This window comes from Erinaceus europaeus, chromosome 8 (genome assembly GCF_950295315.1).
Source record: "Erinaceus europaeus chromosome 8, mEriEur2.1, whole genome shotgun sequence".
Taxonomy (NCBI): domain Eukaryota; kingdom Metazoa; phylum Chordata; class Mammalia; order Eulipotyphla; family Erinaceidae; genus Erinaceus; species Erinaceus europaeus.
In genome coordinates this window covers 4,203,550-4,217,639 of record NC_080169.1, presented here as the reverse complement: position 1 = coordinate 4,217,639, position 14,090 = coordinate 4,203,550, and the positions used below count along the sequence as shown (strand labels likewise).

Here is a 14,090-nt window from a genome sequence, read left to right as displayed (position 1 = left end):
ATCCTCATTTAAAATTTTTTTTATTATCTTTATTTACTGAATAGAGACAGTCAGAAATCGAGAGGGTAGGAGGAGATAGAGAGGGAGAGAGAAAGAGAGACACATGCAGACCTGCTTCACCACTCTCAAAACTTTCCTCCTGCAGGTGGGGACTGGGGGCTTGAACCCTGGTCCTTGCACACCGTAGTGTTATTAATCAGGTGCCCCAACACCAGTCCCCCAACTTCCCCTTTTCTTTTTAAATTTTTATTTATAAAATGGAAATATTGACAAGACCATAGGATAAGAGGGGTACAGTTCCACACAATTCCCACCCCCTGAACTCTGTATCCCATCCCCTCCCTTGAAAGGTTTCTTGTTCTTTATCCCTCTGGGAGTATGGATGCAGGATCATTGTGGGGTGCAGAAGGTGGAAAGTCTAGCTTCTGTCATTGCTTCTCCACTGAACATGGGTGTTGGCAGGTCAACCCATACTTTCAGCCTGTCTCTATCTTTCCGTAGTGGGGCAGAGCTCTGGGGAGGTGGGGCTCCAGGACACACTGGTGAGGTCATCTGCCTAAGGAAGTCAGGTTGGCATCATAGTAGCCTCTGGAACTTGATGGTTGAAAAGTTGTTAAGATATAAAGCAGAATAAAGGACCAGCTTAAGGATCCTGGTTCGAGCCCCCGGCTCCCCACCTGCAGAGGAGTCGCTTCACAAGCGGTAAAGCAGGTCTGCAGGTGTCTGTCTTTCTCTCCTCCTCTCTGTCTTCCCCTCCTCTCTCTGTCCTATCCAACAACATCAGTAACAACAGCAATAATAACTATAACAAGGGCAACAAAAGGGAATAAATAAATGTTAAAAATGAATTAAAAAAGCAGAAAAAATTGTTGACTAATCATGAACCTAAAGGCAAGAATATTGCAGATGGAGACCTCTAATCTAATCTAATTATATTGCAAAATGGAGACCTCTAATCTAATCTACTGACTACAGAAAGATAGAGATGAAGATTAGAGGTCTCCATTTTGTAAAAAGCTAGTAGGTCTATTTAAGGTATGTTCCAAGGGGCCTATAACTTTAGTAGTTTTTCCCTGACCCTGACAGATAACATGCAGGTGGATTCAAGGTATTGTCTGGGGAAATGGTGTCATAGCGAAACTTTTTAAGGTTTCTTTATTTGGGGATTAATGGTTTATAGTCAACAATAAACTACAATAGTTTGCACATGCATAAAATTTCCACATAACAATATAACCCCCATTAGGTCCTCCTCTGCCATCATGTTCCAGGATCTTGAACCCTCCCTCCCACCCCAGTCTTTTACTTTGGTGCAGTGCACCAACTCCAGTCCAAGTTCTGTTTAGTGTTTTCCCTTCCAATCTTAGTTTTCAACTTCTGTGTATGAGTGAGATCAACCTATATTCATACTTCTGTTTTTGACTTATCTCAATTAACATGATTCCTTCAAGAACCATCCAAGATGGGTTGAAGAAGGTGAAATCACTATTTTTAATAGCCGAGTAGTATTCCATTGTGTTTCTAGATCACAACTTACTCAGCCTCTCATCTGTTGTTGGACACTTGGGTTGCTTCCAGCCACTTCCTCATTTTATAACTCTCTCTACTTCCAATGTTTAAGTATATATTTTTATTACTTTTTGTTCTTTTATTTTACTTTACTTTTTTTAATTGCCTCCAGGGTTATCACTGAGGCTTGGTGCCTGCACTGTGAATCCACTGCTCCCAGTAGTCATTCCTTCCCCCCTTTTTTTATTTTCCTTTACTTATTTTTTATTTTATTTATTTATTTTTATATTACAGAATTACATATCTACAGGGGTTTGAATCCACACCATTCCCACCACCAGCGTTCTGAATCTTCACTGTCCCCACTGCAACCCACTACAGTTCATCTAAAGTTGTAGACATGGACCAACTATCTTCTCTACAACTATCTGTCCACATTTATACATAGTTGCCCCTTCTTTTTCTGATGCAATCCTCTCTTCCCCTCAATCCATTCATAATATTGTAGCTATCTCCATATGTTCCTCTCCTTTTCCTTCTCTTTCTCTGAGTGCTGATGGAGCTGGAATGCAGAGTCCTCTGATCTTCATCCTATCACTTCTCCCCTGCTAGAAGTATGGATCAAGGTTCTTTATGGAGAGCAGAAGGTGGGAATTCTGGCTTCTGTAATTGCTTCTCTGCTGAGCATGGGTGTTGACTGGTCGATCCATACCACTAGCCTGTTTCTATCTTTCCTGAGTGGACCAGAGCTCTGGCGATGTGAGAGTCCAGGGCACATTGGTGAGGTCGTCTGCACAGACAAGTCGGAGTGGAGTCATGGTAGCATCTGCAACTTGGTGTTTGGAAGGTGGCATGACCTAAGTTTAGACAAGATGGTTAATGAACAGGAACCAAAAAGTAGGATCAGAGCAGATGAGATTAGATATTTTAGGGTATAAAAAAGCTAGGAGAACCATTTTAGACATGTTTCTGGGGGCATAGAACTATACTCGCTCTGCTTGAGTTTGGTAGCTAGCATGAGGTTGGATGAGAATAGTATCTGAGAGAATGGTGTCAGAGTAGAGAAAAGGGCTAGAAAGTTGGGTTAGGGCAGGGAGTAGCTCCCATTCTTATATATATAAAAAAAAATCTGTGGCTAAAATGAACTATTTACCTCTATCCACCTGCTCCAGGGCCCACAGTAAATGCATCTTTATATTTAGCACCAGAGCCTGTGTGACCTCTGAGTCCCTATTGGTCTGAGCTTTTAGCTCATGGTCACAGCTGAGGAACATTGCAGGCTGCACTCATTTCAGGACCAAGTCTTTTTTGAGTGGCAGGTCAAGATACCCCCAGCCTCCATTCGGAGACTGGGGTCATCCCTACCGTCATTGCTTTATGGTAGAGCCAGGGTCCTGAGAGGGCCCACAAGACACTGTTCCTTATGGAAGTGACCAGTTGTAGTGGAGAGAGAGGGACCCTTTAGAGGTCAAGGCCCATCATATGTGTATGGGAACCCAAGGATTCCCTAACCAGGGCCTCAGATGATGAGGTGGTGTGGTATTGACCAAACAGGCCATTATTAAGTGGGCCAGTCTCTTGCCCTTATCCAACTTTTGTAGTCCTTTCTTTATCTGATCATCTTAGATTTTCTCTCTGTTGTTTAGACATTGAGTATCATTTGTTGAGCCCAATAAGAGTTAAAAAATCTAAAGTTTTTATATAAAATTCCCCAAGTGAAGTATTTTGTGACAAAGTAGTTGCTTCTGCATTCTTGAAGCCAGACCAGGGATTCTTTATGAGTGGTTGCTCTGTTGGGCTCCTGTCCTAGGAGTTTTTCTTTGCCGGACTGCTTTTTTGATGGACACATAAAAATGTACCTTCCTGGCAAATGGAATTCCTGGAAAGAAAAACACATGTAAGGAGGTAAATAACTTCAATGCTTGCTCTATAATTCACTGTAATCTTAAGTCAACTCACAGGATCATCTGTGAACAAAACAATTTTGATGTGAATTTTCAGTTGTTATTAATAGTTTGTTACAAGATCGTAAGATTTCAATGTATAATTTCGTGCCACACACACCACCAAAGTTCTGTATCTCCATCCTGCCACAGATAACCACTATAGTTCTCATAAATCTTACAGGTTTTTTTTTTTTTTGCTTCTCTTTTGTTTGGATTATCAACATCATTATTATTATTTGGCAAGTTCATATAAATCAGATCCATAGATTCCACACGAGTGAAACTATCTGGTTGTTGTCTTCCATCTCTTTACTCTAGTTCCGACTTTTAAATCTATCTTTCAGATTGTCATTTTTTAACAAGCATCTACTATTATGAGGCAGGTATAGGCCTAAAGATACAAATGGGAACAAACTGAATTCCTTGCTCTTGTGGGTCTTGTAGTAACATGAATAAAAAGAAATCGGGCATAGAGCCTTCCAGGACCATACAAAATTTTGCTCCACCACCCACTGTGTGAACAATCTTGTCTGAGGAGAGAGGCAGGAGTTGCTACTTTGTTATCCAGGTTTACTGGAAACTTTACATCAGGCTCAACCTGACGCTGTTAACTGGCTACGGAAGGGCACCCGCTAGAAGAAGAAGAAGAACTGGCCCAGCAGATAGCTATCATTTGTAAAACAAAGGTAGAAAGCAAGGAAATTGATGTGTGTAGTGGGAGAGAGGGAGGAGAGGGAGAAGGGTCAATAGTTCAGTAGCTAAGAAACTTGAAGCCAAAGACAGCAGATCTGATTCAAAGGTCATACAGTTGCCCTTGATTTTCACCCCTGTTCTCTTCATGTCTGTGCTACCCGCATACCCCAACTTGGGCTGTCAGTCACAGTGTCTTCAAGGACAGAAGGCTTGTATTAAACGTCAACTCTAGCTTGGAACATTTATTACTTCAATGGCAATTTTTTTCCAGAAGCTGCACATATATTGATTGTCTTATCACTATTACAAAGTAACAATGTAGATGGTTTTATTAATTCCATTTTAGGGATGAGGAAATTAAGACACAAAAAAGTTGAGTAACGAGCAAAGTCTCGGAACTGATGCACTTTAGAGCAAAGATTGGAACCTGGGTCTGAATCAGGAAGTGTCTGCTTTATATTAAGCCACAAAATTTCAGCGTGAGAAGCTAACCAAGCACTCTCTCAGTATAACATTTTCTTTTTAAATTTTATTAGTGATTTAATAATGATGAACAAGACTTCTAAGATAATAAGAGTACAATTCTTTTTTTTTTAAAATCTATTTATTCCTTTTTGTTGTCCTTGTTGTTTTACTGTTGTCGTTGCTGGATAGGACAGAGGGAAACGGAGAGAGAAGGGGGAGACAAAGATAGACATCTGCAGATCTGCTTCACCGCTTGTGAAGCTGCGCCCCTGCAGGTGGGGAGCCTGGAGCTTGAACTGGGATCTTTAGGCGGGTCCTTGAGCTTTGTGCCATGTGCGCTTAACCTACTTCCAGTAAGAGTACAATTCTATACAATTCCCATCACCAGAATTCTGTGTCCCATCCCCTCCACTGGAAGCTTCCCTATGCTTTATCCCTCGGGAGTATGGACCAAAATTCTTTATGGTGCAGAAGATGGAAGTTCTGGCTTCTGCAATTGCTTCTCTGCTGGACAAGGACACTGGAATGTGTAACCTTTTATCTGACCCATATTTCTACCTTCGCCCTAGACTTCTAGTCTGACTTGAAAGCTCTGCAGTTAGGCGGGACTTGCAGCTCCCGTCTGAGCTACTCTACTGCTATTTCCGATTGCTCTGAGCTATGCACTGTTGCAGAAGCGAGCAGCCAGCGCAGTGCCCCAAGTTTGCAGCCACACAATTCTCCCAGGCCCCTCACAGCAGCCCGGGCAGGGCGGCCTGGATGCTCCGCGCACGCACAGCGCCCACGTGTGGCCACCGCCACGCACTTGCTCCCGGGACGGAGCCGCCCCCGCGCCGCCAGGGCCACGCGGGTTCCCCGCGTCCCAAATCGGAGCAGCAGCCTCTGCCGGGAACAGCCCTTCCTTCTCCCTCGCCACTGCAGCACAGGACGAACAACGGCTCCCAGAACGGCCCCGGGGCCAAAGCCTTACGCCTAACCGGGCAGGACAGGCCAGGGCAGAGGTCAGGGCTTGGCTCGGAGAAGACAGCCTGCGGGAAGTCTGTGCCCGCCCGCGCCGAATGTCAGCGCGTGCGCACTGGACACAGGGGCGTGGCCTCTCGCCGGGTGTCCCCGCCCACTTCCCCATCTTCCCCGCCCCCCCCGCCGGCGTTCCGCGGTTGCTGGGGCAACCAGAGCGGCGGCCCCCCGGGGCTGCGAGCGCGCGAGTCCGGCGCCGCCTCCCGGCCTTGCAGCTCAGCCCGCCTCCCGCCTCCCCGCCCGCCGCCCGCCTCCCCGCCTCCCCGCCCGCGGGAGGGGCCGCCCGCCGCCGTCCACCCTCCGCCCTCCGCCCTCCCGAGAGTGAGCGGCGCCCGGCCGCCCCCCCCCCCCCCCCGGCCCGCCCCGCCGATCGTCGGCCGCCGTCCGGAGCGACTATGCCAAGATGGTCCTGCAGGCGCGGAGCAAGCACCGGGAGGCGGCCCCCAAGGCGCCCCAGCCGACCCGAGCCTCGCAGCCGCCCGCGGACGCCGGCGCCGGGGACCCCGCGGCGGAGCGCGCCCCCCAGTCCCCGGGGCGCAAGGGCGGCGCTGCGGCCAGGAGGGGGCCCCGCGCGGAGTCCCGGGCGCCGGCCGCGGGGGGCGCGCTGGGGGGGCGCCTGCTCGCCGGGCTGCGCGGGGCGCTGGGCCTGCGGCGTGCGGGGCGCGGCCGGACCTGGACCACGCTCCTGCTAGGTGAGCCGGCCCGGCCGGGGCGCCGCCGCTGCAACTTGGGGGCCCCCTGCACCCCACTTGCGCTCCACTTCCCCCCCTCCCCGCACCCCGCTGCCTCGCCGCCGAGTCCCCGCCAGTTGGCAACCCCGCTCCGACTTTTTTCCTGGGACGCCTTTTCCTACTCCTTCTCCTACTCCCTCTCTCTCTTTCTCTCTCCACCCCCCCATCCCCCCAGCTTGTCTGCTCGCTTCCCAACCGCTCCTGGCCTCTGCTTCTTTTATTTATAATTGATTTGTATATTTCTGCAAAAATGGCCCCGCGATCAACAGCTGCCCGGTAACCGGGAAGTGGCAATGTCCGCGCTGCGGGGACACTGGGTGCAGCCTCTGGGCGTGCAGGGGTGAGAGCGAGTGAGTGTGGGGGGGTGGGGGGCAGCCAGCCCGCCCTCTGCGTTCCGGCACCCCCCACCCCTCCTGGGAGGAAGCTCGGCTTTGCGTTTGTTTGCAAGTGTTTCGGCGGAGCTCCCAGCGAAAAAGCACCTTCCCTGTCCTGCAAAGTTGCTCAACTTACAATGCAGCGTTTGCCTGCTTTCTCTTCCTCGGCCGCCAACGCCGCTGGTGGCACTTGATTTGTTGCAAATTCCCCTTCGGTTGGTGGTTCGTCACTTTCCAGGTGCCGGAGCCATATTCTTTCTTCCCGGTTTGAACTGGGGACCTTTGGTGACAAAAGGGATTGGGGGGGGGGGGGGCGGCGGGAGTGTTGCAATGCTCACGGTTTGTTGACCGAGTTGAGGTTTCCAGGTTGGTGATTCTGTCGAGGCAGGCAAGTTAGAGCAGTTAGGATAGTAGGCCTAATAGTATTTTTTTTTTTAAGTCAGCCGGATCCAATGCGATAGCACAGCCTTTGCTGTATAATGCCATTCATGCATGAGCTTTGGCGACTGCCTTGTTGTTTTACTATTGCTGATTTCGCCTTTGTGATCCTTTCAGATATTTTTAAGTGACCCAATAGAATTTGGAATTCAAATAGATCAAGGAATAGGAACAACAAAGCGAGTTTTCCCTGATCATAACCCTACTCGAGGTCAAGCATACATCGGAACTCTCCCGTGTGTGTGTGTGTGTGTGTGTACACATAAAAGGCTGGTAATTGCATTATAGAACCAAGCCTAGAAACACTCAGTATTTTTAGTAAATCCCTGTTTTCAGTAGCGTACTTCAAATGCGTGGTTGAGATGCAGGGTAGATTAAGTTCACCTTGGGGAGGCAGCATGGTACAGTGCATGAGGCAGGAACTTGCGATCCAGTTTGCAGTGGCTGCATTTGATTAAAGTTCCAAGTTGTTTGTGAACCTTTTTTCTGTGACAGATTGTTTCCAGCCCTACCTATCCTGTGAACGCTGTTATGAGGGGTAGAGCTATAAAAGGGTGGGTAGTATATGGAATGACACCTTGTGTCTACAACATTTCACGTTTTTTGTTATTAGTATAAGACATGCTTAGTACAGATTTGAGATCTGGTGATAGAATGAAGTTTTTTTTTTTTTTGAATGGCTAGTAGACATAATATCTACTTCATTGTGAATGAGATATTGAATAACATTGCTTCAGTGAGATTACAATGCCATATCACTGAGTGATATAATGTCTATTGATAGTCTTTTTGGGTGTGTATTTTCTTGTAGTTGCATTTCCTTTGGATTTTCTTAATTTAGATGGGTTTCATTTGGGTTTAATAACATGTGAGGTCAAACAGGTGCACCCCACCCTGCCCCTACTACTTCCAGCGTTTGCCCTTCCGTAGCCAGTCAACAGCATCAGGTTGAGCCTGATGTAAAGTTTTGAGACCTCCTTTGAATCTGGAGAGGTGGCAGTCGTTGACTATGTGGGTCATAGTCTGTCTGGAGCCGCAGGGGCAGTTCGGGTCGTCTCTGGCTCCCCAGCGATGGAACATAGCGGCGCACCGGCCATGGCCTGTTCGATAGCGATTGAGGAGGGCCCAATCATAACGTGCTAGGTCAAAGCCGTGTTGACGCTCGCAGGGGTCTGTGATGAGGTGTTTGTTCTTGACCTCAGCTGACTGCCAGCTCTGTTTCCAAGAGACTGGAACAGAGAAGTTCAGTGTAGGCGTAGGGGACCAGATTGGGTGACGAGAGGTCAAGCGTTGGACAGGGTGGGCGAAGATATCCGCGTATATTGGCAGGTCTGGTCGAGCGTAGACGTGGGAAATGAACTTAGATGCATCCCGACAATATCTGGCGGGGCGATATTGCTGAGAACTGGCAGCCATGGAACCGGGGTTCCAGAAATGATCCTCATGGAGGAATATAATTTGGAATCGACCAAGTGGACCTTATTTGGGTTTAATAATGCCAGTCTTCAGATACAGTTTTGTATTGATTGTGTGGCACTTTATTTGCTTCAGTGCTGTGAAAGATCTTCCTCAAATTCCTTGGGACCAATCTGGATACTCCTTATGTATGTGAAGGCCGGATAATCAGACCAAGAAAACAGATAGTTTCTATCCTTGCTAACCTTCTCCTTGAGGTTGGGGCGCAATTTGAGAGTTGTCTCAACACAGTGATTGGATTTGGTCTCAACACAGTGATTGGATTTGGTCCCCCTCCCCTTCTCCTGTGCCCACAGTGGATTCTGCAAAAAGGAGCAGAATTTAGATTCTTGAAAGCTGATCCTTTTCCGCTCTTTATCCCCCTATCAGGATGAGCAAGAATTGAACTGACTCTCTAGTGTGGGATTTTGCTGTAACAGAATTGTTTTATTATTCTTAGGAAGGCGTTTTTACAGTCTGAGGCTCCCTGATGGAAAGCACGTGTTTTTGAGAGTTAGTACCTGACGACAGGCCCATCAGTTGAGTTTTTCTTATCTCCTTTATGTGTGTTAAGTACTGATGTGAAATTCACTACCTGCCAAAATGGTTTTGTCCACTCTTGGGCATTGTTAGACACTGTTAAATAAATTTTAGTAAATATGTTCTTTGTTCTTTGGGGGATATCATTTATTTATTGGTAGCAGCCATAAAGAAAGATTCTTGAAGTATTTATTACTGCAATTTCCAACCCTATAACTCCTTATATCAGCAGGGGAGGCAGTGAAATAGTAGAAGAACCATGGTAATGTTTCTAAACTTTTTTTTTTTTTTTCATCACAATTCACAGTAAGCAATGTCGTTTTTATTAAACCTACTCACACTTCTGGAAATGCAGCCTAGTCCATTTATGCTTGTGTTTGCCTGTTGATCTATGCTTGTACACTAGTTTCTTGGAAGAAACTTTAGTTAAAGATTTAATGATTGAGTAACTAGTGTGTTTGCAGAAGTTTGAGTATGAAGCAACCAGGAACTTTTAGCAGTGGGAGGGTGCCTGCCACCCCAAGGTCTGAAGGGGAAGGAGAACTTTCTCAGGAGCGGAAGCAGAGAGAGAGCTGTGCAGTGGGGGCAGGATGGCCAAACTGCAATGACCACCACACACTGTCCTTCCAGCCTGCTGTCACTTCCCACAGGTAAACCAACTGGAAACCCTTAGGCAAGGGACCCAACTGAATTATTCTGTAGGGTAGCTTCTGGGACTGGAAACAAAATAGATAAGTGGGGAGAACTGATTTGGAGAGCCTGATGATGACCAAAGGAAGCACATATGGGCAGTGCATAGCGGGTAAGGATCCCAGTTCGAGCCCCCCGGCTCCCCACCGCAAGTGGTGAAGCAGGTCTGCAGGTGTCTGTCTTTCTCCCCCCCCCCCCCGTCTTCCCTCCTCTCTCCATTTCTCTCTGTCATATCCAACAAATGACATCAATAACAATAACTACAATAATAGAAAAAAATGAGGGCAACAGAAGGGCAAATAAATAAATTTAAAAAAAGAAAAAAAAGAAAAAGAAAAAAGGAAGCACATATGAGCATTACTTTAAGTAAAACAAAAGTGTCAGGTAACAATTAAGGGGGCCAGGCTAGGAGGTGGCGCACCTGGCTAAGCACACACATTTCAGTGTGCAAGGCCCCAGTTTTAGACCCCAGTCCCCACCTGTAGGGGAAAAGCTTCACGAGTGGTGAAGCAGAGCTGCAGGTGTCTCTCTGCCTCTCTCACTCTCTATCTCCCCCTGCCCTCTTGATTTCTTTTTGTCTCTATCCAATAAATAAAAATAATATTTTTTTTAATCTTTAAAAAAAGTAATCTGAATATGGAGAGCATGGATGAGAATGACTGCACTGCTTCTCCCTTTCCCTTTTTGTTTTACTTTTCCTCTTTCACATCTGTCCTGCTTGACTTCTCTCTATCCTTTGCCTGGTGCCTGCCCTCAGCAGTTCCGTGCTGGCAGTGTGTCTCTTCCCCTTCAGTGTAACAGCAGTTCGTTTGGGGTGGCATTATGGGATGTTCAGCAGCCTTCGTGAGATGTCAGCTTTACTTCCCTCCAGTTAAGAGAACCAAAAAGTCTCCAGATACTGATAAATGCCACCTGCGAGACAGAATCGCTGTATTTGGAACACCAGCCTGCTTTTATTACTCACAGCTGGAAGTTCAATGTTGGGCAAACCCTGTCAATTGGCATTATTTATTTATTTATTTGTGCTGGCACTTACGTGGAGTGGATCCAGCCAGGGGGTAAGTCACTGACCCTCCCTCACCAGCTCTTAGGGACTGTGTGATACAGAAAGGAGGGCTCGGGGAGTCCTCTGGTACAAACATTTATTTGGAGATGGGTACAGGTTTATATAGAGAGTTAAACAAAGAACATCTTTCGCATATGTCAGAAATTACAGGTTTCTTACAGGTCAGCTTGCCCCTATGGTAGGGGGCTGGTATGACAAGAATTGATGCGATACATAAAGGTCTCAAGACAATTAGTCTCCATGATGCAGACAGGTTAATTATCCAAAGGCATTTTTGAGAGAAGCATAGGGGGTTAAACCAGTAAGGTGAGGTAGAGAAAAGAAAAACAAAGCTTGATGTGAATCATAGATATCAAAGGGCACAAGGAAATAGAATTTGGGGGCTTTTCGTGGTCTGGTGTTGAGGGTGTATCATAGAGTGTGTTCTCCTTTGTGATCAAAAGGTGAAGTGGATGTGTGAACTTTGAGTGAACCCTAAAGCAGGCAGCCATTTGGCCTGCTGCTAGCAGGGGAAACTAAGTGTGAGAGGCTTGTAGGCTTTCTGTGAGCTTGAGAGACTAACAAGGAGAAACTGAGTCTGGGAGACTTTTCCCTCTTGGCTTATCTCTATAAGGAGAGAGGCTAACAAGTGGGGTGTCTTTCCAGACCTCCATCCAAGGATGGGAGAGCTCCCCTAAGTTCTAACAAGCTTTCACATCCCACATATTTCTTTATAATGCCTGACTCAAACTTTGATGCAGAGACATCTATGTTAAAGACAACTAGTTCCAGTGAATACTGCTCTAGGCATTAGAGCCAGGCTTCTTGCCTTTAAGTATTAGATTAGTTCCCAAGGTTCCTTTATTTTATTTTTAGGTATTTTAATCTTTATTGTTGGATAGAGACAGCCAGAAATCGAGAGGGAAGGGGTTGTAGAGAGGGAGAGAGACAGAGAGACATCTGCAGCCCTGCTTCACCAATTGCAAAGCTTTCCCCTTTCAGGTAGGGGCTGGGGGCTTGAACCAGGTTCCATTGTTTTATAGATCCTGGTAGATTTAGATAACTGGTCTTTGGGGGCCAATTGTGGGGCAGGACTTTGTTCTCCCTTCTGTTCTTCCCTGTTCTAAATTCCCAGTAGTGAGCCTTTTAAGCTGTTTTTTGACAATAAGAGCAGGATTCCAGATAATTTTTATAAAAATAGTTTTAATTATTTATTATTGAATAGAGACAAAGAATTTAAGAGGTGAAGGGGAGATGGAGAGATTTAGAGACAGACACCTGCAGCCCTGCTTCACCACTCTTGAAGCTCCCCTTTTGCCCCCCCAGGGGTTTGAATCTGAGTCCTTGCGTACTGTGATTTGTGCACTTAACCAGATGCACCACTACTTGGCCCCCAGGATCCCAGGTCAATGCTTGCTTCATATCTCTCTCTCTCTCTCTCTCTCTCTCCCCTTCCAATGCCTATGACCTGGAGCTGTGTGGGTTAACTACAGTTCTTTACTTAGTTTTCAGTTTCCTTTCTGTTCCTGCGAAGGGGCAGTTTTGCTATCTTTTCTTTCTTTTTTGGTCATCCCCGAGTGTCACTGCTCTAGACTGATTTCCAGATAGATAGATAGGTAGATTTTCAGATAGATAGATAGATAGAGAGAGAGAGAGAGAAAGAGGGAGAGAGAGAGAACAAGACATCACACAGCAGAAGCTTCCCAAATTGTGGTTAAGCACATATGACAAAAACAGGCATTTTCTCAGGAGCTATCTTGTTGGCCCTACACTTTGTAGTTTTGTTGAGAACCATAAGGACTTCTTCAACTGCACCATTGGTTGTTGGTAGGCTGAAACCTTCACTCGCCACCACATAATACAAGAATGACATGTGATAGCTTGGGGATTGAGAGTTAAGAAACTGCATGGAGACAGAAGGTTAAATCTTGGTGTTGGGAATGAGTTGATAGGAGTCATAGTGGTGTGATTGAAATGATACAGGTGTCTCCATACTGTCTTGCATTTGAATCCTATTTCCGCATTTAAAAGCTATGACATGCTTAATGCATCTGACTCTTGTGGCTTCATCCTTAAAATAAGGATACAGAGGCAGCCCTTATAAAGAATGATGTTTGTGGGTGGATGGGGGAGAGAATACTGGTCCTGGAAAAGGATGACAGAGGACCTAGTGGGGGTTGTATTGTTAGGTGGAGAACTGAGAAATGTTATGCATGTACAAACTACTGTATTTACTGTCGAATGCAAAACATTAACCCCCCAATAAAGGAAAAAAACTATTTATTCTGACTAGATACTTGTTCTTCTAGGTTAGAACTATATGCAGTTTTAATGAACATGATCTATTTGCTAGTTACATTTGTATTTGTACTACTTATCTTTGTTGATGAATTAATAATCTTTTTCCTTAATAAGTCAACATAACAATAAAAATAAAAAATAAAGGAATGATGTTTGTGAAATAACAGTTTTTACTCACATCCAGGTTTTATTGAATGCTTATTATGCTAGGTGCTAGCTTGTCGGGCTGAGCTTCACTGACGGGAGATAGACAACCCGGGACTCATGGTTGAGCTGTAGGCAGTATCTCTTTATTCATGGTTGAGCTGTACACAGTATCTCTTTATTCATGCAGGATGTAGCACAATCTAAGCCAAGCTAAACTAAACTAAAACGAACAATGTTGTCTTTATATATACTTTCCAAGTAGGGTGTGAACAGGATGTGACGCAGAGAGGGTGGAGAGAAAAGTGACTGGTGAAAATCAGGGTGTGACAAGGAGAGGGGGCGGAGCAGGCGAGAATTCTACTACTGAACCACCAGTGCCCTGGAGGGAGGGTGGTGCTTTATGTAAATGTAAAGTGATTTATGTAAATAGACTGCAGCTTTGAGTGGGATCAAACCAATCCCATACAGGCATACTGGTGCTTGGTTAAGCAGAAGCCAGGGGAAGCTGGCATACTACCCAACACTAGCTGGTGAAGATAAAATTATGATAATAAGACAAGTATAGCCCCTGCCTTCATGGAAAATGCTGCTCTAGAAGGGACGGAGGGTGCGTAAAGTCCTTGCACACTGCAGGAAGTGGAAGGCGAGTAATGCCCATATACACTGCAGGAAGTGGAGGGTAAGTAAAGTCCATGCACACTGCAGGAAGTGGAGGGTGAGTTAAGTCCATGCACACTGC

General features: G+C 46.1%; 1 protein-coding gene across 1 annotated transcript in view; it reads left to right on the top strand.

Moving 5' to 3' along the window:
* Positions 1-5,983: 5,983 nt before the first annotated feature.
* Positions 5,984-14,090, top strand: part of DPY19L1 (dpy-19 like C-mannosyltransferase 1) — a 75,468-nt gene continuing 67,361 nt past the window's right edge. Inside the window, exon 1 of the mRNA XM_060195833.1 lies at positions 5,984-6,322. Coding sequence (XP_060051816.1) covers positions 6,034-6,322 — 289 coding nt within the window. The 5' untranslated portion in view covers positions 5,984-6,033. The remainder of the gene's footprint in view (positions 6,323-14,090) is intronic.